Genomic DNA, 25,937 nt, shown 5'->3' on the forward strand with positions numbered 1-25,937 from the left:
CTGGTGGCTATTCTTAAAAAAGCTTAGGAAATAAACTTAAAAATGCTTTAGTTCCCCAAGGATTGATATACCACTCAGACACTCTGACAAAACTTACTGAACTGTGTATTTGGTTGTATAGTCATCATCCTTTCTGTTTCTCCCCATCTCTATGAGTGCTACAATCAAGGGGAATCTCTGGGCAGATATTTTTTCTAAACTTCTTATATTAATGGGTTCTAGCAGCAATTAATATCCATTTCTGGTAATGCAGTTATAGACAGGAAAAGTCATAGCTCCATGGCACAGCTAAAGGGAAAATTAGTCTTCTTGCTCTTTTAGCCTCTGACATTGAAAAGTAGAAAGTAACGTGTAAATGTAATTTTCAACCAATGTCTAGATAAAGCATCAAGTATTCAAATCTCAAACAATACTTACAGTAACTTTTTACTCATACTTTCCAACTCATAAAAACCATATATTATACCTTTGTATTTGCTGGTAGTTTCTCTTATGGGATGTCTCCTAAATACACCTGCTATCAATCTTTACTTTTACAGTACACCATTATTTATTATGATCTATCATCCTTGAGAAATAATTTAAAAATATATTCAAGATATGTAAACCGTACCTGGAGCAGCCTGTGATACTGAAATGCTGGAAGAGGCATTATTTTTGAAAACAGTAAATTTAATAAAAAGTTAAGAGTTTAATTGCTCTCTGAAAGACTGCAGAGAGCAAACTACTCAAATATTTTCTAGAGACAAAAAATAACACCATGTCACACAGATGATGCTGTGGCACAGTAAAAAAACTTCTATTGTGCGCACTTTATTATTATTTCAGGATGTCATCACTAAGTAAGGACAAGTGAAGACTGTCTGCAATTAAAACTTTTTATAGAAGTTTCAAGACATTATTATTACTGCTGATGAACAATTATTCTTTTCCTCTTTTAAGAAGTCCTTCTATTTTTGCCAGATCTCCAAATGAAACGGTTGCAGAACCTCTCTGGGCTGGTTTTGCCTAAAGAAGGAAAAAAAAAGAAAAAATACATATAGGGCTAATTTTTAATTAAAGCGTTTTGTAAAGAACTTTTAAAAACATCACTTATTTAAATAGCACCTTCAAGGAGAAAACAACAGCTTCACATTACCTGTGACTCATGATATTTCCAGCCAATCATGTAGTAGATCTGAAAGGTGGCAGGTACCGAGCCATCGCTGTTTCCGTACATTTCTGTTAGGGCAGGAAGGGAGACAGAAAAGACAGACCATCAGCTCCAGGAAACACTCAGTTCTCAGAACATCAGAACTGAACATGACATATTCATCATAATGACTCCTGGTGAAAGATTTGGGACAATGAAAATATCTCATACTGCTGCATCAATACAGTTCAAATCCTGGCATTGTAATTAAGGTTAAAAATAGCTGATGGTAACGGCATTTTGTTCTGCAGTATCTGGGGTTTTTGCTTTGTTTTTAGAGTTTTTTTACACAAAGGTCATAGAAAAAAGCCAGAAAAAATGTTCTTAAAGTCATTTTAGATGAACTCATTGCCTCTCAAATACTGACCTTGGTATATTGCAGCAGCTGCCAGCATTGTGTCCCTGTGTAGCAGAGGTTTTCTATTCCAAGAGCAATTACTCTCCCCCATACCTAAAAATATGTTTTAGCTTTAAGAAAAAGAAGATATAGCATATGCCATGAGTTAAGTGTCATGCACTAAGGACAGAGAAAGTACAGAATCCTCTGCACTTCATGTAAAAGAGCACATACCACAGATCATTAGGTGAGTATCTTATGTGCAAGATTCCAAAACTTTCAATTCCTGTGCTTTGCAATTGACAGTCTGCATTGCTAGGAATCATTTCAAATTATTACTTCTTCAGCCTGAGTCTTCATTTAGGCTATTAAGTGTAACTAATTTTAAGAATGAGTACAAAGAGTTTATTCAGACATGTATTTATTCAGACTGTGTTGTTTTAACAGATAACAACTAAAATTACTAGTCCAAGAGGTTTAAAATACAAAATAAATTAACCACAATTCCTATCTTTCTAATCACTTACTGCATCTGAATGTTTCTGCTCAGCATAAAAGTTGCCTTTCCATTAAGGAATTACTCCAAACAGCAATCAATGCAAATAAGAAATGCCCTGAATTGCTGTCAGTAACAACAGACTGCATGTGAATGACTGCTTTGCAATCCATGACAAATGCAATCAGAATATTAACAAAGTCCTTACTCAATTGTTTGCTGCTCCTCAACAGATTCCAAATTAAGGATATATTTATTCTCATTCCAAAGCAGTTTGCTGATTGCTCTGGTATTTAGAAAGGCTCACAGGGAAAGCCATTGTGTGGGATACTGGTTCTGTTTCCCTTTAATAAAGGGCTTTTCTGCACCTTACATTGAACAGGCCAATGCAGAACGGGAACCCCAGGGAAAGAGAACATGCACAGCAGACCATGAAGTAGCAGATCTTTGACTTGTGCTTCCCAACACAAATCTCCTGACAGGCATAATCTCCTGACTCACTAGATAACAGGGAAAAAGCTAATGCTTCCCCAGTTGCAATAAGATCTATTTGTATTTTTATAAAAAGTAATTTTTTTGTGATGAAGATGGTGAAACACCAGCTCAGGTTGCTAAGAGAGGTGCTGAATAACCCACACCTGGAAATATTCAAGACCAGGTTGGAAGAAGCTCTGAGCAACCTGATCTAGTTCAAGATGTCCCTGCACATTGCAGGGAGTTGGACTAGATGGCCTCTGAAGGCTCTTTCCAACCCACATGACTCTATGGAGTTAAGAAACACACAGTAAAACTCTTCTGTGTCTGCTTCACTGATACAGAAAACATAGATGTTTCCACAAAGAATATACTTTATACTTGCCTTGTAAGTCTTCCATAACCTCAAACAACCCTGGGTAGTTCACTTGGATTTCATCAGTATCCTAGAAGAATTAAGAAGTTCAGTTTTAGAGCATATCAAGCTAAACCAATAGCATTAATTCAACCTTGTTGTACCACCAAACTATCCCCTGCCCATGGCAGGAGGGCTGGAACTGGATGATTTTTAAGGTGCCTTCCAACTCAAACCATTCTACAATTCTATTCATCTGCCTCTTCTGCTCAAGTCATGTAGTTCTTAGGAAACAGGTACTATTTCAACATTTCTAAAAAGTTTTGCTTAGTAGCCCAAATGCAATCAAATTTTAATTTAAATACCATTATTTTCTTCTTGGTTTAAGAAGAAAGAGCAAATGTCTATAATTTTTTCATGCAGGTCTAACATTCTCTGACATTTCTCCAACAAAACCATCCAAATTCTGCTGGGCCATGAGCCAAAGATACACTTCAGTTGGTTCCATTAATCACCACAAAGCCAAAAACAGTGGCAGTCCAGGCTATTTCTGCAGCCTGTTCAGCGAGGTGCACCACACACAGAAGGAAGCAGTGTGTTGTTAATGCATTAGCAAATACTGATTTCTTCATATTCTGTGGGAAGACAGGTTGAAAGGATAGTACAGGATAGTACAGAAGGCAATCTCTCCCAATGAATTAGAGCTGTACTGGTTACTGAGGAGTGGAAACATCTGTGCCTGCCCCAAGAGTTTGAGTGATATAAGAGAGTGGGTTAGCTGGCTACCAGTTGCAGTTTGAGAGAGAGCTTGAGACTGAGAGTCTGCTGCAATTTGGGATGGAGTCTGCTGGCTGTGCTGTGAAGGGGAAAGGACATGTGGTCCTGCAAGGGAGAGATAAGAGGATGCTGTGTGAGGGACAGACAGGGGTAGGTGGCTAGGAAAGGGACAGACTGGGGTTAGCCAATTACGAAGAAATTAGGAAGAAAACTTGCAGAGAGGGAAGAAGGAGTCAGTGCTGCATGGAGCTGCCTATGAGAAAAGGAGTCAGAGCTGCCTGAGAGAAGTCAACTGAAAAACGACATGAGAAGTTTTTAATACAGGGCTGATGATGGTGTCAGTCCAGTCCATCTCGACATAATTACTGTAACATTGCAGCAGCTCTGATGCTCTGGATTGTTCTGCCTGATGGTTTCTTACTTATAATTACCACAGTGAGGGTGTTGAAGCCAGCCCTGGCGAGCAGATGTCCCAGGTCGGCGACGGCGGTGAAGGGCGACACGTGAGGAGAGAAGCCCCCTTCCCTCTCCAGCTCGGCCAGCTGCAGGGAGCAGCGCAGCTCGTACAGAGTGTCCCCCCCAAACATGGCCCCGATGAACACCCCATCTGGCTTCAGCACCTGGTGGATCTGCAAGGCACAAACAGGGCGTGGCTTTGCTGTGTGAACTTCTCAGGCTTTTTATCTTCATGACCTCAAAAACAGCCACTGTCAGAAATGTGACTTTTAATCTTGACTTTTAATACTGACTGTGTTCTGCAGGGCAAGCTGTGACACAGCTTCTGGTCATGCTGCAAATGAATACTCTGGCTGAACAGAGACTATTTTCTATTTTTAAGAGCAAATCCTCAGAAATTACAGTCAGGAAACATGGAACAAACCGTGGAAATTGAGGGTAAAACTATTTTCAGCAGAATACTCCTAAGACAACAGTCTCAATTAATTTACTTCTAAAAAGAGGGTAGATTAAGGTAAGCATGCTATTTACTTTTATTTTCTTTGACTTTTTAATGGCTTAAGAGAAATGGAGGCTTTGGTTTCCAGTAGTGATTTCTGCACTTTGAAGACAATAGAGTATTGCCATTTTTATTATGTCTAAGATTACTTATCATTAACTTGCCAAAACAGAGCAATATTCTAACTCAAACACCAAGGCTGACAAGCTGCTCTCTGGTATCCTAAATTCTAGCCCCCTTCCAAGTGAGAAGGCCATTAAATTCATCCTTTCTTGCTTCTTAAAGAGTTGGACATTATCTCTAGTTTAGATATTCAGAAGAGCTTGATTATATAACCAGGCTAACAAGAAAGCAAGCATTTCCAATGCTCTTGAAAAAAAAGCACTTTCAATAGTTTTTAAAATGAAGTATGAATCAAGCTACATTTTCTGTGCTAATAAAAAAGCCTTTAATTGACAGGTAAGAAAATTATGCAGTTAAAGGCAATATCCATCAGTTAAAGGCAGTGGTACAGACACAGGAAATCATGAAAGCTGGCCAAGAAGCCCAGTTCACTCCCTATTGTAACACAGTGTTAGCTGTATTTACTGTGGGAGAAAACATGTGAGACTCTATAGAATACTTAAATACCAGTGAAAATTGTATATTTCCTTTCAAAGTTTTTTGTAAGTACTGAGTATATTTCAATTGATGTTTATTATTTCAGTAACAGTAGGGTAGTCCTATTCCTACCAACAGGTGACAGAACAGCACTGCAATGACTGATCAATTTGAAATAAATGAACAAAGAGCAAACTGGTTAATATGTTCCCTGTTCTTGCTCCACATTTTTGATTTGACTAAAGTTTACACTCGCAAGAAAGAGCTGAACTAATATAAAATAATCACAACTGTTACTGAAAACAAAGCAAGTTTCTGTCCTGAAGAATTATTTGCCTCATCTCAAAATCAAAATGCCTTGATCAAAGTTGTATTTCAAAATAAACAGCTAAGACATAAAAAAAATTCAAGCTCCATAAAGCAGTTCTAGAGAAGTATTGTACTACAAGTATGTACTACAAACAGTAAGAGCTAACAATAAAAATCAATAGCACTGCTTCAAGTGACATTAGTTACCATGATCTCAGCTGTGGAGAATCCAAAACATTGTACAAATATAGTGTTTCAGTCATTTATTCAAAACTGATTTTTTGGGAGCAAATTAGTAGTAATATCAACTAATGCTCCTCAAACTGCAAAAAATACTTGGGTGCAATGTGAGTTATTTGCACGTGTCTTATTTAAAGAAGATCTGGAAATAGAGAGTATTCTCAGGGCAAGTAATGGCAAGTGCTGACTTAAGAGTATTAAAAAACAATTTCTTACCTCTTTGAAAGCTTTAGGAAGGTCATTCACCCAATGTAAACTGAAACAACAGAAGAGTACATTCTATCAATTCAGATTAAATCAAATTTAGGGAATGCCTAACTACTAAGTCTCAGGAGCCAAAGCCACAAAGTGGTTTCTCAAGGTGCAATCATGCTGAAACACCTGCTTGAAACTGATACCAAACAAGAACAGAAGTATTTTCACAGAATGCTTTTTGTTTGTTTGTTTTTTGTGAGAAAATGCAAGTCCTGGAGCCTAGTTCATCAGAGTGCAGGAGTGAGAGAAGCTCCAAGTTGTGAAGGAAATCAAACAAACAAAACAGGAAGAATCACCAGGACAGCAGTTTTTCCTAATGCAGGCTCATATTACCTATGCAAGTACATTTCTTATTCCTTTTTAATGGACTAGTAATCTCTGTTTGATTTATTTTCCTAAAACTACTATGGAAAGAACATTATTAACAACATTAACAAAACAAAATAAATTATTAATACATACCTTAAGCTGCTGACAACAAGATCAAATGTATTTTCTTTGAAAGGAAGGAATTCCTCATCAGCTACGACCCTGACCGTTGGGATTTCAGATTCTACAGCATTTTTCTAATGTTGGGTTAGAAGAAAAACAGCTCATCAGAAACTCACTTCTTTTGCTTTCCTGCATTACAGAATTGAAGCACTTCAGCATTCAAAAGGCTACTTACTAAAGCATTCTCTGCAATATCAACTTGAACAAGTTTTTCAACTGTTTCCTGAAATGAAAATTTAAAAGTCTCTTAAATATGTAAATTATTTAGTTAAATGGACAAAAGTAATTTTTTTGGCACTTACATCTGTTTACAGTAAATAAGAATCTTTTTCACTCTTGATAAAAGCTTTATAGAATACAGAAAGCACTTTTATCCACCCAGTGTGGCACCTGCTCCCAGGAAGAACAGATGAGGTGGTGACAGAGAACACACTCTATAATTTAGGCATAAGTTTAATTAAATATAAACCATGGATTAACAGCCAAGGAAGCACCTTTACTTACAGTGTGGTTCATAAAGGGTAAACTGTTAATGGTTTCAAAGTCTCCATAATGACACTTCTCTAACAGTAACTGTGGTCAATAGATTCACCAAAAAACCCACATATTCCTACACAAAACTAAAAGTTCACTATTATAGAACAGACAATTTCTCTTGCACTACCATTTGTCCAATTTTCAGTGGCAATAAACTAAGAATAGCTTGCACAACACACAGCTTTGAACTATAACTATAGGGGTAGAGGGGGGAAGATTTCATCAAGACTCATATGAGTGTTTTAAGTCGTAACAGAACCTTGTCTGAAAGGGAGGGACACATATGAACTTCCTTAAAACACTTCTAAGTATGAAGAGACAGTACCTTGGTTAAGTGCTGAGCTATGTAACCTCTTCCAGAGCCAACATCCAAAGCGAGAGGAAACGTTCTAAAGGATAAGATTAGCGATACAGAACATAACGAAGTCTTAAAATATTTTTGATTTTAGACTATCTTAAGTTTCACCTGCTACTCTCTAAGGGCCTTATCGAACTCACCTGGTGATGTCAAACACCCGGTCCGCGATCCTGCCGCCGACCTAAGGGGAGAGCCGGCGGTCAGAAACGCAGGATCAATGAGGCTGGAAAACACCTCTGGGATAATCTGATACGACCTATTAGTAAAGAGCACCTCGTCAACTAAACCATGGCACTGAGTGCCACGTCTAGTCTTTCCTTAAACACCTCAAGGGACAGTGACTCCATCACCTTTCCGGGCAGCCCATTCCAGTGTCTGACCGCTCTTTTCTGTTAAGGAATTCCTAATGTCCAACCTAAACTTCCCCTAGCAGGGCTTCACACGATGCCCTCTTATCCTCTAGGAAAAGAGACCGACCCCACCTGGCTGCAATCTCCATGCAGGGAGTTGTAGCAGTGATAAGGCGACCCCTGAGCACCCCAGTTCCCTCAGAGGCTTTGTGCTCCAGCTTCCCGGTATCGCCCCTGAGCTGCGGGGCCCACAGCTGCCCACAGCACCCGAGGTGACCCCGCCAGCGCCCCGGGCCCGCACCTCCTCCCGCAGGTAATCGCACTTGGCGAGCTCGGCCTGCAGCGCCGCCCAGTTCTTCTGCTTTCGCTTCAGCCGGCGGTCGAAGGGGTTCAGCGCGCCCGAGCCCGGCGAGGCAGCGGCGGGAGGAGGCGGCGGAGCGGCGGCGGCCCTTGCGGGCAGCGCCCAGAGGCGGCGGCACCATCGCGCCCTCAGCGCCGGCCGCGCCAGGCCCCTCATCGGCTCGGCCCCGCGCGCCCCTCCGCGCACGCGCAGCGCGGGCGGGGAGCCGTGTCCCGCCGCGGCCGCCGTAGCGCCGCCGGAAGTGGCCGTGCGGCGGCGGCGTGCGGGCAGCGCCGTGAGGGAGCGGCGGGCGCCGGGCGCGGTGGGTGCGATGGGTGCGGGCGGAGCGGCCGCGGGGCTCCTCCCGGCGGCCGCCCGCCTCACTGGGGTCGGGGACGGAGAGGGTGCGCGGGCTGCGGCCGTCTTGGTGCTGCTGGTGCTGCTGGTGGGCTGTAGGTGCGGTGGGCACCGCGTGGGTCTGGTAGGGAGTCAGGGAGCACTTCCAGGGATGGGGCAGCCACAGCTTCTCCCGGCAGCCTGGTACCAGTGCCTCACCACGCTCACAGGGAAGAATTTTTTCCTCCTATCTAATCTAAACCTACCTTCTAGTAGGTTGAAGCCATTTCCCTTTGTCCTGTTACTCTAGACCCTTGTAAATAATCTTACTCCATCTTTCTCGTAGGCTCCCTTCAGATATTGAAATGCCACAATTAGGTTTCCGGAAGCCTTCTCCAGGCTGAGCAATTTCAATTCTCTCAGTCTTTTCCCATAGGAGAGGAACTCCATCCCTCTAATTATCTCGATGGACTCTAGATTTGCTCCAAAAACTCCATGTTCTTTCTGTGTTGGGACCCCAGATCTGGTCACAGCACTGTAGATAGGCTCTCACCTGAGCAGAGCAGAGGGGCAGAATTCCCTTCCTCACCTGCTGTCCACGGAGCTTTGGATGCAGTCCAGTGCACAGGGGATTTCTGGACTGCCAGCACAGCTGACAAAGCCAAAATTTGTGTCTGAGACTGTGGCAGGTTCAGGATTATTTGTGTCTTGTTAAATCTGCTGCTGCATCAAATCTTGTGTATACAATGCTTTTGCCAAGAAGTGTTGGGCCAGGTGATCTCTGATGTCCCTTCCAACCAGGTGGTGTGTGATTCCATGAAATTACCATGTGTGCTTTTGGAAAGAACATTTTAGACATAAGTAAGAAATCCAAGGGTTTTTTTTTAATCTGAAATGTTTGGGTTTTTTGTAGATGTCCAAGTCTTCAATGGCATCAAAAATGTCATCCCAGGAGGAAATACTGAGCGATGGCAGGTTCAGCCGTGTGGCCAGGGATCCCAGGTTTTGGGAGATGCCCGAAAAGGAACGGAAAGTCAAGATCGACAAGCGATTCCGAGCAATGTTCCATGACAAGAAGTTCAAGCTGAAATACACAGTGGATAAAAGGGGTCGCCCTGTTAACTACAGCTCCACAGAGAACCTCAGGAAGTTTTATGCCTTGTCAGAATCTGACTCTGATCTAGAAGGTGACAGGAAAGAACTCACGGTAAAGAAAAAAAAGAAGAAGAAAGCTAAAGGCAAAGGAGAAGCGGATTCTGCTGGTGGCCTCCAAAAGGAGGAGAGCAAAAAAGCCCAACAAGGAGTGGACCAAACATGTGAGGTGGTGACTAAACTAAATGACCTTAAAAAAGAAGGACAAAAAAGTAAATCTAAGTTGAGCTTGAAAGAGGACTCACACAAACCTGCAGTGGAAGTTGATCACTCTCAGGGGAACAAGGGCCTTTTACCCAAAGGGAAAAACAAGCAAGGAGATGCATCAGGGGGAAGATCCATTTCTATTCAAAACAAGGAAAACTCTTCACAAGCAAGTGTAACTAAGTCAGTCAAAACTCCCAGGAGGGACCATTCCCTGGGAGGAAAAATAAAAGAATCAGGTTGGTTGTTCAAATAACAAGGAGAATTCAGCTGTGTTTATTTGAGTGTTGATGATTTTGTTTTATCCATGGAAGATATTTTGCAAGACTAGTTATAAAATCACCTACTGATTCAGATTCAGTGCTGCTGAAGGATTGGAGCTGGTCAGCTCTGTCTAGTTCTGATCAGTTCTGATTCTTCAGTAAGATTGTGAACATCCCTGTCCTTTCAGTTGTTGGCACTGAAATTGTTGGTAAGTTATGAAAGTAAAATTTATAACAGCATATGCATTGCTGTATTTATCAAACTAAACAGAAGATATATGAACTGATATCATGAAGGCACATCCCAACTTGTGTACTGAAATTGTAAACATGGCCAGCATTGAGCCATTAATATTAGAGGGGAAAAGAAAGAACAGGTAATATGAAGAAAAAGTTTATTTATATTGCTTGTGCATGTGTATGAAATAGATTTCTGCCTGTTGGTTCTGTAGTATAAATAAATTAGCTGAATATTTAATTACAGTTAATATTGATAATACAATTTTGGGCCTAAAGAGTAATAATTTAGATTAGACCAGACAAACAAAAGAGGCAACACTGATGTTTTCTGTTATTTTTCTTGCATTGCTACATTTTTCAGAAGTCCTGTAAATAGGTATTCAAAAGCCCTGAAGTTTTCCTTTTTGCAAAGGGTCATGTGTAATTCTAACATAAAAATGTATCCCATGTTTGTCTTTCTGTGCTCAGACATACGTGACCAAAATGTAAAATGTAAAAGCCAGTTAGAGGAAGAAAGCTCTGCAAGTGAGAATGCAGAATCGGAAGAGGAGGAATCAGAGGATGGTGGACAAACAGGTGAAGAAGAGGAGCCAGAAGATGATGGAGAAATGGGTGAAGATGACAGTGATTCAGAAGATGATGAAGAAAGTGACAGTGGGCCTGACCTAGCCAGAGGCATAGGGAACATTGAAACCAGCTCAGAGGATGAGGATTTGAATGAGCTGTTTCCAAAGGAGCCGGAGATCGAGCACTCCTGGCGTGAGCTGGATAAAGATGCCCCTCGTGGAGATGAGGTAACAATACTTTGCATGTGAGAAGTTGCTATATGACAAACTCAGAAATGTTATGAGGTCATTATAAACCATCATCTATGGAATAGTTTGTGGAAGTATTTTTCATCAAGGTTTTTCAGCCTTTTAGTGACAGAATGGAAGTGATGATGAATTTTTCTGACAATGAAGCTTGCAGTTTTCACTGCAGGTATCTCCTCTTCCCCTAAGCACACTTAGCTATACCTATGGATAAACTGTCTGCAGGGGAAAGGACAAACGATATTGAGCCTTTCAGAAATTCCAGAATTTAAATAGTACTGCTTTTGTTAATTACTGATTTTTTTTCACTTTTCTAAAATCTAGTTATTTAACTCACACCATAAGAAGTTAAGGCATTATGAGACAGTGAAATAGGATTGTACCACGAGCACAATCAGGGTGTAAGAAATCACTGTGGTGCTTCACAATAGTGATAGTGGTTGCTCCTAAGACTTAACAATGTTTGATGATAACAAAATCCTAAGCAATTGTGTTGTTGTTGCTGCAGTTCTTAATCTGTGATTGGGGCAGTCTGTTTTTTGGTACTTCACTATTTTTGTCCTTTTTATATGGTCTGGTAATTGCTGCTTCTCATCTTTGCTAATTTAAGTGATAAAAAGTCATGATGACAATGCTGCTTTTATTTTTTTCAGCAAAATTTATTGCTGACTTTGATTTTTACCACTGAGTTCTGCTAGAGAATTGTGTGTTCCCCACAACAGTCAGCAATTAAACCTACGAATTTTATGATTTTTCCTTTCAGATTACAAGTAGATTGGCAGTTTGTAATATGGATTGGGATAGGTTGAAGGCTAAGGATTTGCTGGCTCTGTTTAATTCTTTCACACCCAAAGGAGGAACAGTGTTTTCTGTTAAGGTAAGACCTGGTTTCTAAAAGGAGTACTGACTTTTACTATTAAAAAAAAAAGACTACAAAATAAGAAGTGGGACAGTGCTGTAGAGAATGGAAAGAAATATTAATGTGTTTAAAGAGAAACTGTGTTGCAATTTAACTTGCTGTAACAGGCAAGTATTTGGCAGAGTTAAAGGCCAAAGTAATTGATTTCTCATGAGGTTGGCTCTCAGTGTTGGTTTTCTCAGATAATACTGAATTTCTCAGTTCTAGTAGGAAGAAATTACATTTCCTTGATTAGTTTAATATTCAATGGTCTGTATGGCACATAACCCAACCTTAGACCTAACACCCAGCCTTAGACCTTACTAATAAATTGGTTGTATTCTGATCCACTAAGTTATATTTTTCTATCATTAGTGTCTGCCTCAGCTCTGTGAGAATTTTAATCAGATACCCCTTTCTGAGAAGGGCCACAGTACAATGAACAAAGTCAGGGTTCCTGTTGTTCCTCATCTGCCTCAAAATTCCTAGCTGGCAGTTTGGTTATTCTTCTGTCTTTTCCTCATGTTAAAATTAGGGAGATATTAAAATTCATGAAATTGATCCCTTTACTGATCTTAAAAAAAACAACTCTAAAGTGTAAAAGCCTGGAGAGATTTTTTTTTTCTTAGTGTGCATTACACCACAGTTAAAAAGTTAGTTCTGTGTTGTTCTATTTGTAGATTTATCCTTCAGAGTTTGGGAAAGAGAGATTAAAAGAGGAAGAGCAAAAAGGACCTGTGGAACTGTTTGAGCTTCCAGAGAATACCACAGAGGATGACGGGTACTTTTTTTAATTTTGTCTTCAAATGACAGATATAATATGTTAAATTCTTAGTGGAAATCTCAATCAAATCCTGTTTCCAGGAGTTCATATGTGGAAGTGAACACCATAATTTTTCAGTTTTTTTCAAAGATTGTTTTACAAGAGGCACGGGTTCATTATCAGTGAATTTAAGAGATGCATATTATGAAACTTGAGAAGATTTGCTTGTTGATGTGAGTTCAAAATTTTGTGATGTAGCTCATTGGAATAATCAATGGAACAAATACACGGGTAGTTTCAAAAACAGCATTTCTCCTGTACAAATAACCATTTCTGCAGTAAACTCCCTTTGGTGCTCACTGTCAAAATTCTTATTGGTGAATCAACAGGGACCTTAGTCCAAGAATTCCCAGACTGGGATTTCTTGAGTGTGACCAGCAACTGCCCTGGCATCCTAGGCTGAGCTCCTCAGTCCTACCATCATCCTGGCTCCTTCAAGCATGTCTTTTTTGCCTTTTGTAAACTTTAATTCAAGGTTTTGCTTTGATATTTTTCCAGAATTTCCAGATGTTTGGCAGCCTGACTGGGGCCATTTTTGTGTAATGCATCCTGGACTGCTCTGTATTTAGAAAATCTAAATGTATCTAAAATAAGGGTAGATCCCTTTGAAGACATTCTCTAGTGGATCAGGAGAGTGTAAGGTGTAAGAGTGTGTTCTGAGGTCACCTGCACTGTGTGCATCAAGGTGCATCCTGAAGTGTTGAATTTACTCTCAGTGGGCTGGAAAGCCTCTGGAATCCAACACACAGAAATCCTTGTATCCTGGAGGTACCTCAGTGATAACTGTGCCCTTCAGATTCACTGAACCTCATCCCTGTGACCTTTCAGTGGAGTCATGTACAAATTTTACACTTAATAAAACTGGCTGAAATAGTCTTTTTATTGGAAAGAAATTCAATACTGGTGGAACTTTGTGCTGTTTAACATCTAGACTTATAAGATTAGGAGAATGATTGATTGGCACATGTTTTTAATGAGTTGAATTAAAATTAATTTCTCCACTTTTGCAGGATCTATAGGGAAAAACTGCGGGAATACCAGTTTAAACGACTGAAATACTTCTATGCAGTTGTAGAATGTGATTCTCCTGAAACAGCCAATAAAATTTATGAGGAATGTGATGGACTGGAATTTGAAAGTAGCTGTTCTTTCATAGACCTGAGGTAACTTCACTGGTGATATTTTTGCATGTTGGGCCAGGGAGGGTGAATTAAAGGCAGTTTGTAATAATTTGGAGTAAACTATATTGACTTTATTCTCTAACCAAAATGAGATATGAAGATAAATTTGGCATCCAGTGAGTGATTTAGGTTTTCCTTTGGTTCTTCTTTCTTGTTTTTGACCATTTTTATTGTAATATTGGAAGTTCAAGAGGATCTCTGCATAGAGAGTCTCTTTTCAGAAAAGTCAGATGAAAAGTTCTGTTTATATCTTCAAGCTTTTGGTGCAATTAAGGAAAGTGATAGAATTCAGAAAAGGCAACTTTTTTCTTTTTCTCTCCCCAGGCTTCCAGAATTGGGTCTTTTTCATGAGTCTTTACCACAGGCCACTGTTGTCACAAAGCTGCAATAGATATGTTAGACCTTGTGAATGAGCTGGATGCTCTGACATTTCAAAAGTCATGTTTGGGAAAGAAAGGATTTTAAATTATGGTTTAGTTTATTGTTAGTATTTCCTTTTGTTACAAAAAACCCCTTTCATTCTAAGCAGAAAAGTTACTAAATCATAAAAAATTGTGGCAAAAGCCCTGTTTGTCTGCTGGGGCCTCTGTTATGGACATTCTTGGAAGTCAGTGAAAGTTAAGGGTTTTTTGCTTTGAATCATTTTCTAGAGGAACTCAGTTAATTTGCTTTGAACCATTTTGAAAAAGACATCTTTGCTAGGGGAACATGTAGCTTTTCATCATTTTACACACTGATAATATTTTATGACAAACACAGCTGTTTGAAATTCTCCAGTGGTTTTCCTAATCTTCTGCTTTGTTAAATTTTAATGTTGAATACTATTTATCAGATTACATTTGCAAAGATTTTAAAAAGTCACAAGTAATTTCTCATGCAGTATATCAAGGTTTTTGGTCTTTTTTTAAACTTAAGTTCTTCAATTGCTATTCATGACTTTGGTCTTTTTAACATTTTTTTTCCTTACTAATTATAATTTTCAAGATGTATTCCAAACCAAAAAGGTTTGGAATTTCTTATTCATCTTTTCCAAGTCCTATTTTATTCACTTTTTTCTTTTTAATTTTTAATATCAAACTTTCCGAAAAGATGGTTCTTGAAACAAAGAAAACCACCCATTACCCTGTTTATACCAGACTGAAAACTGAAATACTTCCCAAACAGGGTGTTGTTATACTGAAATCCCATGGAACAGATCTGCAGAAACCAGGCAGTGAATCTTACATGTGTGGAGTACTTGTCCATCTCTTTTGTTCCCTTTTCAGCCTTACCCCCTTTTTATTTGAGCTAATTCTTTCATGCTGATGTACCATACTCATGAAAGCTTAGGCTGTTTATACTATGCAATTTCCCAGTGTATTTGAAGACTAACATGTTCTATTTGCCTTTTAGATTTATTCCAGATAATGTTACATTTGATGATAAGCCAAAAGATGTAGCCTCAGAAGTGAACATAGCTGTTTATAAGCCAAAGTACTTCACATCTGCTGCTATGGGAACATCAAAGGTATCTTTACAGTGGTTTTGTAATGTTTTTCTTATTTGTTTAGTTTTCCTGTCAGCTTATGAATGATATATGTACTGGGGAAAAGATTCCTGATTATCTCCACCATTTCAAAATAAAGACATCAAATGTATTAAAAAATTTAAGCATGCTATGGATCCACAAGTTGCAACCCTGGTTTGGATTTTAAAGGAGATTGGGCTTCTCTGATACAAATTAAATGCTGAATTTTGACCTCATTATATCTCTGTGACAAGTTACACACGAAATGACTTAGAAATTTACAGTTAAATCTTTTAATTTGCCTAAAATGGATGTTAGTGTATAAATCAGTAAGAGCTTTTTTGGTAGTAATGCCAGGCTTCCACAGTTGCTTCCTCTACTTGTAAAAATTTCATTCCTACCCTGTCCTGACAGCCAAAATTTCCATCTGGCCATGAAATGAAGCAGATTGGAGAAGTGATCAGTTGAGAAATAAGTACTTTCTGCTGGATCATTTTTCAGTCAGATCTGTTTCATGTTTTGGTTGAGGGTGCAGTTGTGCAAACAATTTTCATTGTCCCCATTGCAATCCATGTGTGATTCCAGCAGTGAATTGCTGCTGGAAGAGGAAAAGAGAGGGGCTGGTGGCTGCTTCAACACCAGTATCTGCTGCCACAAAGGAAATTTGGTTTACAGAGGTTTTTTTTTGTGGGACCTGCTGTTAAAGAACCATTCAGTGCATCAGGAGATTTCTTCAGTTCTTCTTGTAGCTCAGACTCATTGAAACTGACTGTAGAATAAATTCCAAATTGTTATAATTAAATTCATGTTACTAAATGCTTATTACAGTGAGTTATTGTAGAGAGCATTACTAACAGGTTTATATTGAATGGAAAGTATAAAATAATTTTCTCTAAAAAGAAGTGTTACAGTGTTTCATTTTAGTGTTCCAGCTTCTACAACTGGCATTCTTACTTTTAAGGTAGATATCACATGGGATGAGACAGATCATGAGCGGGTAACATCACTCAGCAGAACTTTTAACAAAGAGGAGCTTCTGGACATGGATTTTCAAGCTTATTTGGCTTCATCAAGTGAAGAAGAGGAGGAAGAACAGCAGCAAGGTACTTTGGTAATTGATGTTGTATACATGAGTTGCAGGGTTTTGAATACAAAATATTCAAGTACTTAAATGTCATATATCCTTTGAATGTCATCTTTTACATGAACAATATTACATTTGATGTATAATGATTGTGCTCCTGAGCAGAATCACTAAATGGTTCAAACTGGAAGGACCTTAAAGACCATTGAGCTCCAACACCCTGCCATGAGCAGGGACATCTTCCACTGGACTACAGTAGCTGCTTTCTGATTGCATTTTATTTCTTCTATTCCCTTTTTTCTCTTTTTTTCAGGGTATCTTGACAACTCTGTCAAGTTTAGCAATGTCTGCTTTTAATCTGTTAATTTCTGAGATAAATTGTAGCCCATAGAACTTGAAGTGTTTCCTTTTCAGACGAAAAGTTCTAGTTTGAAATGCAAGGGTGATAATGACTAAATGAGCAGCAAAAATGCTTTTTGATTCACATACTTCTTAAGAATATAAAGAGAATTTCATCTAACTTTGTGAGGTACCTGAGTCTTCTGCATATAGTGCAGCAGTGTTTAAATTCCTGATTTAAATTGCTTGTTTTCATTCTAAAATTCATCCTGCTCTTAATATATACAGCCTAGATTACAAAGGAAATAAGATTTCATTAACCTCAATTAGGTCTTTCAAACAGATGTTAAAATTGATTTATACTGCATTAAAGCAGTATAAATGCTGCAATCAGAGATGAGCTTGGAGCATGCAAAAAAACATTACAGGTTTAAAAAACTCAGGTTATAGAGTTGGGAAGTCTTGTGGCAGCAAACTCATCTTGGCAGTGATGATGTCCATTTGCTTCTTACATTACATAAAAACTCAAACTGCAGTGTAGTGAGCTTTAGTATATCTAGCAGTGCTTAGTCAAGTCTGTAAAGGGGAGCAGGGGATGCAGAGTAATGCATTTCCATCTTCTCCCATGTGCAAGGCTACCATGATGCTAAGGAAGGCATCTGTGACAGGTGGTGATGAAAGCAAATATTCATGTGAGAAACACTTCAGGAATTTTAAAAAGTAAAATTCTATTGCTAGGAAGGAAAAAAAAATGACCTTAAATAATCTTATCACACTAATAAATTTTAAACCTGGAAATGTCTAGATTCAAATGATGTTTTGAAAAGTAAGCTACTAATAGAGGAATTATGTTGTCATGTCTTTAATGTGTTCCTGACATTTTATCCATTCAGTTATGCGATACAAAACAGGATTCCATCTGTCAGGGTTCTATCCAGCAGAATTACGTGGTGCTATGCACAAATGGGAAAAATCAGTGTCAGCTTGCAGAATGGAAATGTAGGAGTCTGATAAGGAGGAAAAAATGTCCTGGACTTCTATTCATACTTTTCAAACTTACTAAAATGTTTTATTTATAAACAGGGTGTTGTTGGCCTCCTCTAATACCTTTTTTCATGTATTTTTTCAACTTAAAATATGTAGTGTTAGTACATTACATGTAATACAAACATGCATGTTAGTATTACTGTTAAACAACAGTTCTGTAACATCAGTGTTTTCAATGACCTGGAATTTTGTGATTCATAGCACAAAATTTCTTCTTTACATTGCTTCTGAATTTGCTGTTACTTGGGTACATTTATATCCCAGTTAGGAAGTGTTTGTGGCATTCATCAAATCTGTAATGGCCTTTTTGAGAATAAGGGCCAGTGACTTATTGTATGGCGCTTTAAATATGTTGCAAATTAATCATTGTGGGGTTTATGTTTTAATGTTGGGGTTTTTTTAATCTTTACAAGAGCAACATCTTTTTTGCTGTTCTGCTTTGCACAGCACACAAATACTGAAGCAGACTATATGATAAAATACTTTTATAGGAATCATTTTAATTAGCTGGTCTTGATAGAATCATGGAATATCCTCAGCTGGAAAGGATCCATGAGGATCATTGGGTCTGAGTTGTGACTCCACAAAGGGCAACTTAAAAGTTAAACCTAAGAGTTGTCCACACACTGAACATCACCAGGCTTGTAGGGAACTCTGTGTAGGTCCCTGCTCTCCTCAGTAGGAATCTGAGCAGGAAGCCCAGTCTCCTGTGGTATTTGACTTCAATGTAAGACTCCACAAAGCCAAGTAGGTCTTTTGTTTTGTGCTGCTCTGATGCCAGAGGTGCACAAGTGCAGAGAAAGGAAATCAAGTGGTTGGGAGGGAAGAGTTTTTGTTTAAATAATGCTGCTAAATCTTATTTTCAATAATTAAGGTTAAATAGAGTCAGACTGGTTATTAAATCTTCTTATAATTCTGAAATATATTTGATGCAAGAACTCATGACTACATATATAACTTTAAATGCATATATAGCATTCTATTAGATAATTGTACAGCCTTTTTGTCTTATAAATGAGCAGTATCCAAATGTGTTTATATTTGCTAAAGCTATTACAGAAGGCTAAGAAATGGAGGGTGACAGAAATAGAACATGCAGTTATTTATTATTGTCTCTGGAAAGAAGAAGCAAGAGGGTTTACCAGTTTATGAGTGGAATTCCATGGAAATTTCAGACTACAAATACCACAACCTGATTCTTCTCTTTCTGTGAAGCATCAGAAACTTGATACAACTGATGCAGGCATTGGATACTTTTCCAAAGCATATTTGCAGGAAATGTTGGGTTGGATTTGTTTTGTAATTAAAAGTGCTTGGAAGGCCAAGAAGGGTCATGTCAGCATTCCTTCTAGGAAGTTCATATAAACTGATGGAGGTGTCCAGTAACTTGGATTTGAAGAACATATCTCCCTGGGATTTTGCAGGCCAGTCATCCCTTGCCCAAGACTGACTTTGATTGCCAGTGTTAACCTTGCCTCTGGTCTGGCTGGCTGAGGGTGTGGCTCTAGTGGTGCCAGGTCACCTCTGCACAGACAGGTGCTTAAAGCCTGCAGCTACAAAACTCACCTGGTTTGCAAGGGGAGGTTTAAAAATTACACCCTCAATGGTGAAACTACACAGACCTGAAGGAAAGTGCAAAAAAATCTAAGAAAATGTCATTCAATGTTTACCATTCATTTACTGTTACCTGTTTGCATTCTCTTCTTCCATTATCTTTTCTCCCTGAAGAATCTTACAAAAAGGCATCAACTCTGATAGGCTTTGAATAAACTTTTTTGTATTCTAAAATTTTCCTTTTTAAAATTATCATTGGGATGAACTAATGGGATTTGCCAGCTCCTTTTTCAGGAAGTACTTAGAATGTGGGGGAAATGGGGTTAAACCCCAAGGTTTTCTTTGACATTATTTTCTGACTCAAGACTGATGTCAACACATTGAATTTTTCATAGCATGCTGTACTGCAGTGCCAAAACCTCTATCTCAGACTTTATTCCTGAACACTGGAGTGTAAAGCTTTTAGTTTTAATTCTGTGAGTCTATGTGCATTTTGGTATTTAGGTATTTAGTTTTTTTATTTTTTATCTATATGAATTGAAAAACTATCCTGGATAGAATTGAGACATTTAGGGCAATTTTTATGGTATGGCCATCAGCATCCAAATCAGTAGCTGAGTTTTCTGCTTTGCCATTACATCATGGAAAGAAAATTCACCTTCACCTTTAAAAAATTCAGCTTTGCAGCAATCCTCTTGTCAGATGTTATATCTGGTACTAGTTTTCTACTGTCTTTAGGTTCCAAGACTGAGTTTTTTCAAGAAAGTAATAATCTACTCAGCTATTGCAAGATAACCTCTTAAACTAAGAACATGATCACTTCACAACGCTGTCATTACAAGAACATGATCCTAGCTGACTCAGCTGCCATTTTATATAATAAATTTTATATAATTTAATATATTGAACCTCTGTATTTGGTTATATTTTGTATTAATGTCACCTTTTAAAAACAAATTGCTATTGCCATGTTTCTGACCAGCTTCACTATTTGAACTTTCTTCTTTTAAAATCTTTTAACACTTCTGTTACTATTTTCTTTTGAAAACAGTGAGAATACACTTGTATTTTCTGCTCTAAATTTCATCAGCTTTTGCCTTTTTCTCCTTCCCAGGTTGATTGTATTTCTCTTGCAGTGCAGCAGTTAATGCCCCAGAATTTTTGGTTTGTGTGTTTTGTTCAAAAAGCCTTTTGAACAGGCTGTTGGCAGAAAGCATTGCTGCCTCAATATCCATCAGAAAGTGGTTCCTGATGTTGTGCAATACAGCGTGATATTTGAAAGCCACTGACAAGGTTATTTGAACTCTGAACAAACTTTGAGAACATACTCAGCTCACTTTCCTTTCTTGCAGCTGTTGTCAAATGTGCTTTATTTGCTTAGAGAATTAAAAGCTCCTACAGTTCTTTTGAAGGCGATGTTGAACATTTGTTTTCAAACTGTTGGTTTTGATAGAAGAAATACAAGTTCTGTCTAAATGAGAAAGAATGACAATATGCATTGCCACTTAAATTTCTCCTAGCAAAACAAGTGATAAATACTAACTGGCAGCCCCTTGCCTATCCAGGTTCTAGAGATCCTCTTTTAGCTTAAGGATTTTTTCAGTTCCCACCCAGTAGAGCTGCTTCTTTCTCAGGACACAGGGAAGAAGAAACAACCAAATGTCTTCTTTTTCTACTTGTCTTCAAAACTGAGTTGCCTTTTGCTTTCTGAATGAGCAGATGCTTCCCTCTTAGATCTCAGCTTCTGATGAGGAAAGTGGAAAAGCAGCTGCAGCTGACTTGTCCCCATGTGCTGTGCACAAGATGAGCTGGTGGGGAGTGAGCCCAGCCTGGCTGAACAGAGAGCTTTGGCTGGAACTTAGGAAAGAAAGGCAGGTTTATGAACTTTGGAAGAAGGGGCAGGCAATTTAGGGGGACTATAAGCATATTGGGAGGTTATGCAGGGAGAAAATTAGAAGGGTCACAGCCAAGCTAGAACTTAACCTGGTTACTGGTGTGAAAGACAAAAGATGTCCCTATAAATAAATTTGTAGTAAGAGGAGAGCTAAGGAGGATCTCCATTCTTTACTGGATGTAGAGGGAAGCACTGTGACAAAGAATGAGTGAAAGACTTCTCTACTTAATGCCTCCTTTGCCTCAGTGTTTAATAGTAATGCCAGTTCTCTGGGTAGCTGAACTGGGAGACAGGAACAGGAAGCAGAAAGAAGGCCCCTTAATCCAAGTGGAAATGGTCAGTGATCTGCTACACAGTTAGAGACACACAGACTGTGGGGCCAGATGGGATGCACCCAAGGGTGCTAAGGGAGCTGGCAGATATCATAGCTCACTTAGCCACTTTGCATCATTTTTGAGCAGTCCTGGATAATCAGGGAGCTCCTAGTTGATTGGAAGTTAGCAGATGTAATGCCCATCTATACAAAGGGCTGGAAGGTCTGGTTTTGGAGATGTACATTCTACTGTGCTGGAAGGGATTTAATAATTCTAAAATACAGTGAAGGATGGTGTGTCCAGTCAGTGATTTACTGGACAAATTGTGTTTTGTCTTTTCAGATACTCTTTTTATTTCATCTAAATAAGGGAATTCTTAAACTGGCTACTCTGTGAGGTAATAATAGATGAAAATATATTATCTTCTGGAAATAATGTGTGTGTCTTAGGTTTATTTCCTAAAGATTAACTTAAGTTGCTCACTTTCTCGAGCCTTTCTATGATAACTTTGCTCTCTCCTCCTAGATGGTAATGTAGCTAATGAAATGGAAGATGACAAACCGAGGAAAAGCCAAAAAGATGATGAAGAGCAAATTGCCAAGTACAGAGAACTTTTGCAAAGTATCCAGGAAAAAGAGAAAAAACAGGAAGAAAAGGATATAGGAATGGAGATTAAGTGGGTTCCAGGTAGGCTTTATTTTTTGTTTTCTTTTCCTGCCTTGGCAGATATGCAGTACTGTTCTGCTGACAGGGATATAGTGTAAGATGCTGAATTTATGGTCAGAGAAGCAAACCCTATTTTTTCCCCATAAATTGAAATCCAGATTGTTTACAGTGAGGGCAATAAAAGAAATAACATGACTGAACTCAGTTCCTCAGCTGTGAGTTTCACTTAATAGATTATTTTTTTTTCCAAGGATTTTTTGTACTTGCTTTTTCAATTATCACTTTATGGATGTTTTTTAAGTAGAATTCATGTGCTCACTATAGAGTCATAAAACATACTTACACTTTTAACAGTGAAAACCAGCATGATTTGGAAATATGGTGTATAATTAGAGGATAATGGTTTGGAAATATTGCTTGCATAATACTAAAGATTTGGGGGAGCAAAGAGGGAGAAGACTGACCTTCCAGTGAAACTACTCTGGGAGAAAGCAAAGTACCAGGAATGAATAGAGCACAGTGAGATCAAGATTGACATCTGGAAATCAATGAAAGGTAACTTCAGCAATACTCAAACTAGTGTCTAGTTCTTTTTTCTTTATGACAAAAAGCCACTCAGACTGAATGCTTTCCTGGATGTGTAATGAGCCAGTTTAACAGCTCACTACATCCACAAGGGGAAAGGTTTGCACTGTGACATCACCTTGGTCCTGGCCCAGAGCTCATTGTGACTGCCTGCACCAGCCCTTGCACTTGGTAGGTCTCTTTGCAAGCCTGATTGTGTTTGCAAAAATAACAGAATTATTCTGGAAAAGAAAAAATCTGCATCTTTTTCACTGAGTTAGCATGTCAGACAGGCAAATGTTCAGAGGGTTAAATGTGCAGCTGAAAGCCTAGGGAAGTGTGACATTCCCTTCTTGGGAGCAGCAAGGTGCAGCAGGTGTGGGACTGCAGCCTGTGTCAGGACACAGCCCCATTGTGGTACTGCATATAACAAGAGCAGACACACACCAGGATCCAGGCCCTTCACTGCTCATGGATTAATTCCAGCTAGGAATGCATATCTAATGATATGATTTATACAAATACTATTCTGAGTTCACTCAGGTAACTTCAGCTGAATAGAAGTTCTGCTTGGTTTGAAATATTCTGGTCTGTAGTGGTTCACTGAAATGGATTTAACTGAATGGAACAATTTTACTCTTTTTTCTTCATCAGATCTGTATTCCAAAGGATACATGGGCATTAAAAATGGTTGTGTGCTTTTATAATTCCAGTAATTTCTGGCATGAATTCTGTCAAAACCTTTTTAACAAAGCAGCCAGGACAAGAGCTCAGTGCCATACTCCATCTGTCCACAGTGTGTCAGTACTTGCATTCATGATGTTGCTCACACAGTAGTTAATTCATTGTGTCACTAAGCATTCAAGGCCAATGAGTTTTCATACATAGGTAGTTTTATAGGATTTTTGCAGAGATTTGTTGTTGCCACCTTTCAGAGTGAAGGTGGAAACTACAGGTGAATCAATTGCTGCTAGTAGTGTGCTTTGTATTCATGTATGTTTGTATTTAGGTGTTGTTAAAGCAACCATTTTTTGTGTTGGTTTTGAAAAACACATTTGGAGGTTTTTCTTGTTTATTGTCTCAAAGAATTTTGCAAATTGTATGAAAGAAGTCCTGTAAATTAAAAGTTTGAGCAAATTGCAATATTTAGTAGCAATGGAGTATTAACTGTAGTAGAGATGGAATCCAGTTTCCTGTGCATGGACCCTCCTTTTTTTTGCAATAGAACTTAACTTTAGAAAATTGGATTTGTTGCATACTTGTGGCTAATCCAGCCTTCCCTACTGCACCTTCTTGTAGGACTCCTAGGGCTTTTGCTATGTCCTTATCTCATTTGAGGGAGGGATGGTAAAAAAACCCAAACAACCAAACAAACCCCCCCCAACGTTGATAAATTTGACTGACTTAATTGGATATTCATGCACAGAGTCAGGTTCATTCATATAATTTTAGGTTCAATGTGCATTGTGTGCACAATGAATTTTACATGGATAGTTTATAGTATTTGATGTTGATTTAGCAACTATGATTTTAGAGTATATGTTAACATTTCCTCATTTCTTACCCTGAAAAAGTGAGAGGTTTATTGAAGAGCAAAGGTTTTGGAAATTACTTGCCCTTGTTAGAGACTGTTCATCTCCACAAGGTCAGCAGTGCCACTTATTGCTATTGACCCCTGCAATATTGTTTTGTCCAAAACCTAAGTTGTAAAAGTGAAAATGTGTGTCTTAAGTTTGCTTTTGAGTCAAAAATTCTGCCAGTATTTATTTCAGGCAGCATTTGGAGAAGAAGTCAGCACACCTGGAGGGGATGCTCTTTTATATATGTTTTTTATATATGGTGGAGCACAGGCAGCACATGCTGAACAGTAGTTTATAGCTCTGGCAATTTATACATGCTTCAGGCTGTGCTTCATTATGGGAGGGAGGAATGTTAGTTATTATGTTATTTTTTCTTGAACAAATGTGCTCTTTTAAATTTCAAAACCATTTATGTTCAGTTGGAGCATTCTGGGCATTCAAAAATAGTTTTTGTTGTAATCTCTGAAGACTCCTTAATTTTTTCAAAACTAGTTTATGTCTGTTGAAATATTTTTATTATCAAGTTCTGCCTTAATGTGCTTGACTTATTGCAAAATCTTTTTCCTGCCTAAATGTTTAATACATGGAAGAATTACAATAGTTAAATCTAGGAAGTTTTTCAATTGAAAGGCAGATATTTGAATTAATTTAAAATTTTGAGTTTTGGCACAGTTATTTACACATGGTTATAGAAAGCATACTTTGTCAGTGATTCAGTTATTCTTGAATCACAATAGTTTTAAATAAACCACAGTGCCAGCAAAAATAAATTAGATGTAGTTCCAACTCTCTTTGGTCTGTTTCTTCTAGGCACAAAATCAGTGTTATATTTAAGCATCCATCTGTTTTCCTAATCATATCTGATTTAAGCAACAATTACTATGAATTCTTATCCAGCTCCCAAAGCTCCCTTTAGAAAGTGAAAAGAGAGAAGATCACAACTGCATTTCTTGGTGATATTCAGCCATATGTCTGTGCAGGTTTTTGGAGGGGTTTTTTGAATAGAAGAAGTTTTTCTTTGGGACAAATGAGATGTAAATATTTTGCTAGGCTTAGAGGAAAATTTCAAATTTGTTTTGGTCAGAGGTAGAATAGAAGGCTGTGGGCTCACACCTGACAGCTGCTACATGTGGTGGCTTCTCACAGACATTTTACTGTTTAGGAAAGCTTGGTTGGCTTAACAAATTTTATCTTTGGGGGTGACAAATTCTAGTGTTATCAGAGTATTTCTGTTTGCTGTTCCTATCAGCTACCTGCAACAAGGTGTTTCATTTTTCTGGTGAGGTATTACACTCAAGATGAACTTGTTTGTTTAGGTTTCCTGAGAACAGAAATGTATCTTTCTAGCCTCTAATAACAGTGACAGTTGCAGACTGTTAAACTTCCATAAGTTTTCAAAACTTTGCTTGGAG

At 38.5% G+C, this 25,937-nt stretch overlaps 2 protein-coding genes across 2 annotated transcripts in view; one reads left to right on the top strand and one right to left on the bottom strand.

Moving 5' to 3' along the window:
* Positions 1–778: 778 nt before the first annotated feature.
* NDUFAF5 (NADH:ubiquinone oxidoreductase complex assembly factor 5) lies at positions 779–8,294 on the bottom strand. Its single transcript, XM_079298397.1, has 11 exons — positions 8,029–8,294; positions 7,518–7,558; positions 7,345–7,408; positions 6,658–6,705; positions 6,453–6,556; positions 5,952–5,991; positions 4,063–4,260; positions 2,885–2,945; positions 1,560–1,643; positions 1,139–1,221; positions 779–1,008 (listed from the first exon to the last, which is right to left on the bottom strand). Exons 1-11 carry the CDS (start codon positions 8,242–8,244, stop codon positions 922–924), a joined length of 1,026 nt encoding a protein of 341 aa, XP_079154523.1. The 5' UTR covers positions 8,245–8,294; the 3' UTR covers positions 779–921.
* Positions 8,295–8,315: 21 nt separating this feature from the next.
* ESF1 (ESF1 nucleolar pre-rRNA processing protein homolog) overlaps positions 8,316–25,937 on the top strand; it is a 28,238-nt gene continuing 10,616 nt past the window's right edge. Inside the window, exons 1-9 of the mRNA XM_079298396.1 lie at positions 8,316–8,389; positions 9,317–9,998; positions 10,731–11,056; positions 11,838–11,951; positions 12,653–12,753; positions 13,806–13,958; positions 15,369–15,483; positions 16,445–16,586; positions 22,241–22,402. Coding sequence (XP_079154522.1) covers positions 9,317–9,998; positions 10,731–11,056; positions 11,838–11,951; positions 12,653–12,753; positions 13,806–13,958; positions 15,369–15,483; positions 16,445–16,586; positions 22,241–22,402 — 1,795 coding nt within the window. The 5' untranslated portion in view covers positions 8,316–8,389. The remainder of the gene's footprint in view (positions 8,390–9,316; positions 9,999–10,730; positions 11,057–11,837; positions 11,952–12,652; positions 12,754–13,805; positions 13,959–15,368; positions 15,484–16,444; positions 16,587–22,240; positions 22,403–25,937) is intronic.

This window comes from Erithacus rubecula, assembly GCF_903797595.1.
Source record: "Erithacus rubecula genome assembly, chromosome: 2".
In the NCBI taxonomy this organism is placed as follows: Eukaryota; Metazoa; Chordata; class Aves; order Passeriformes; family Muscicapidae; genus Erithacus; species Erithacus rubecula.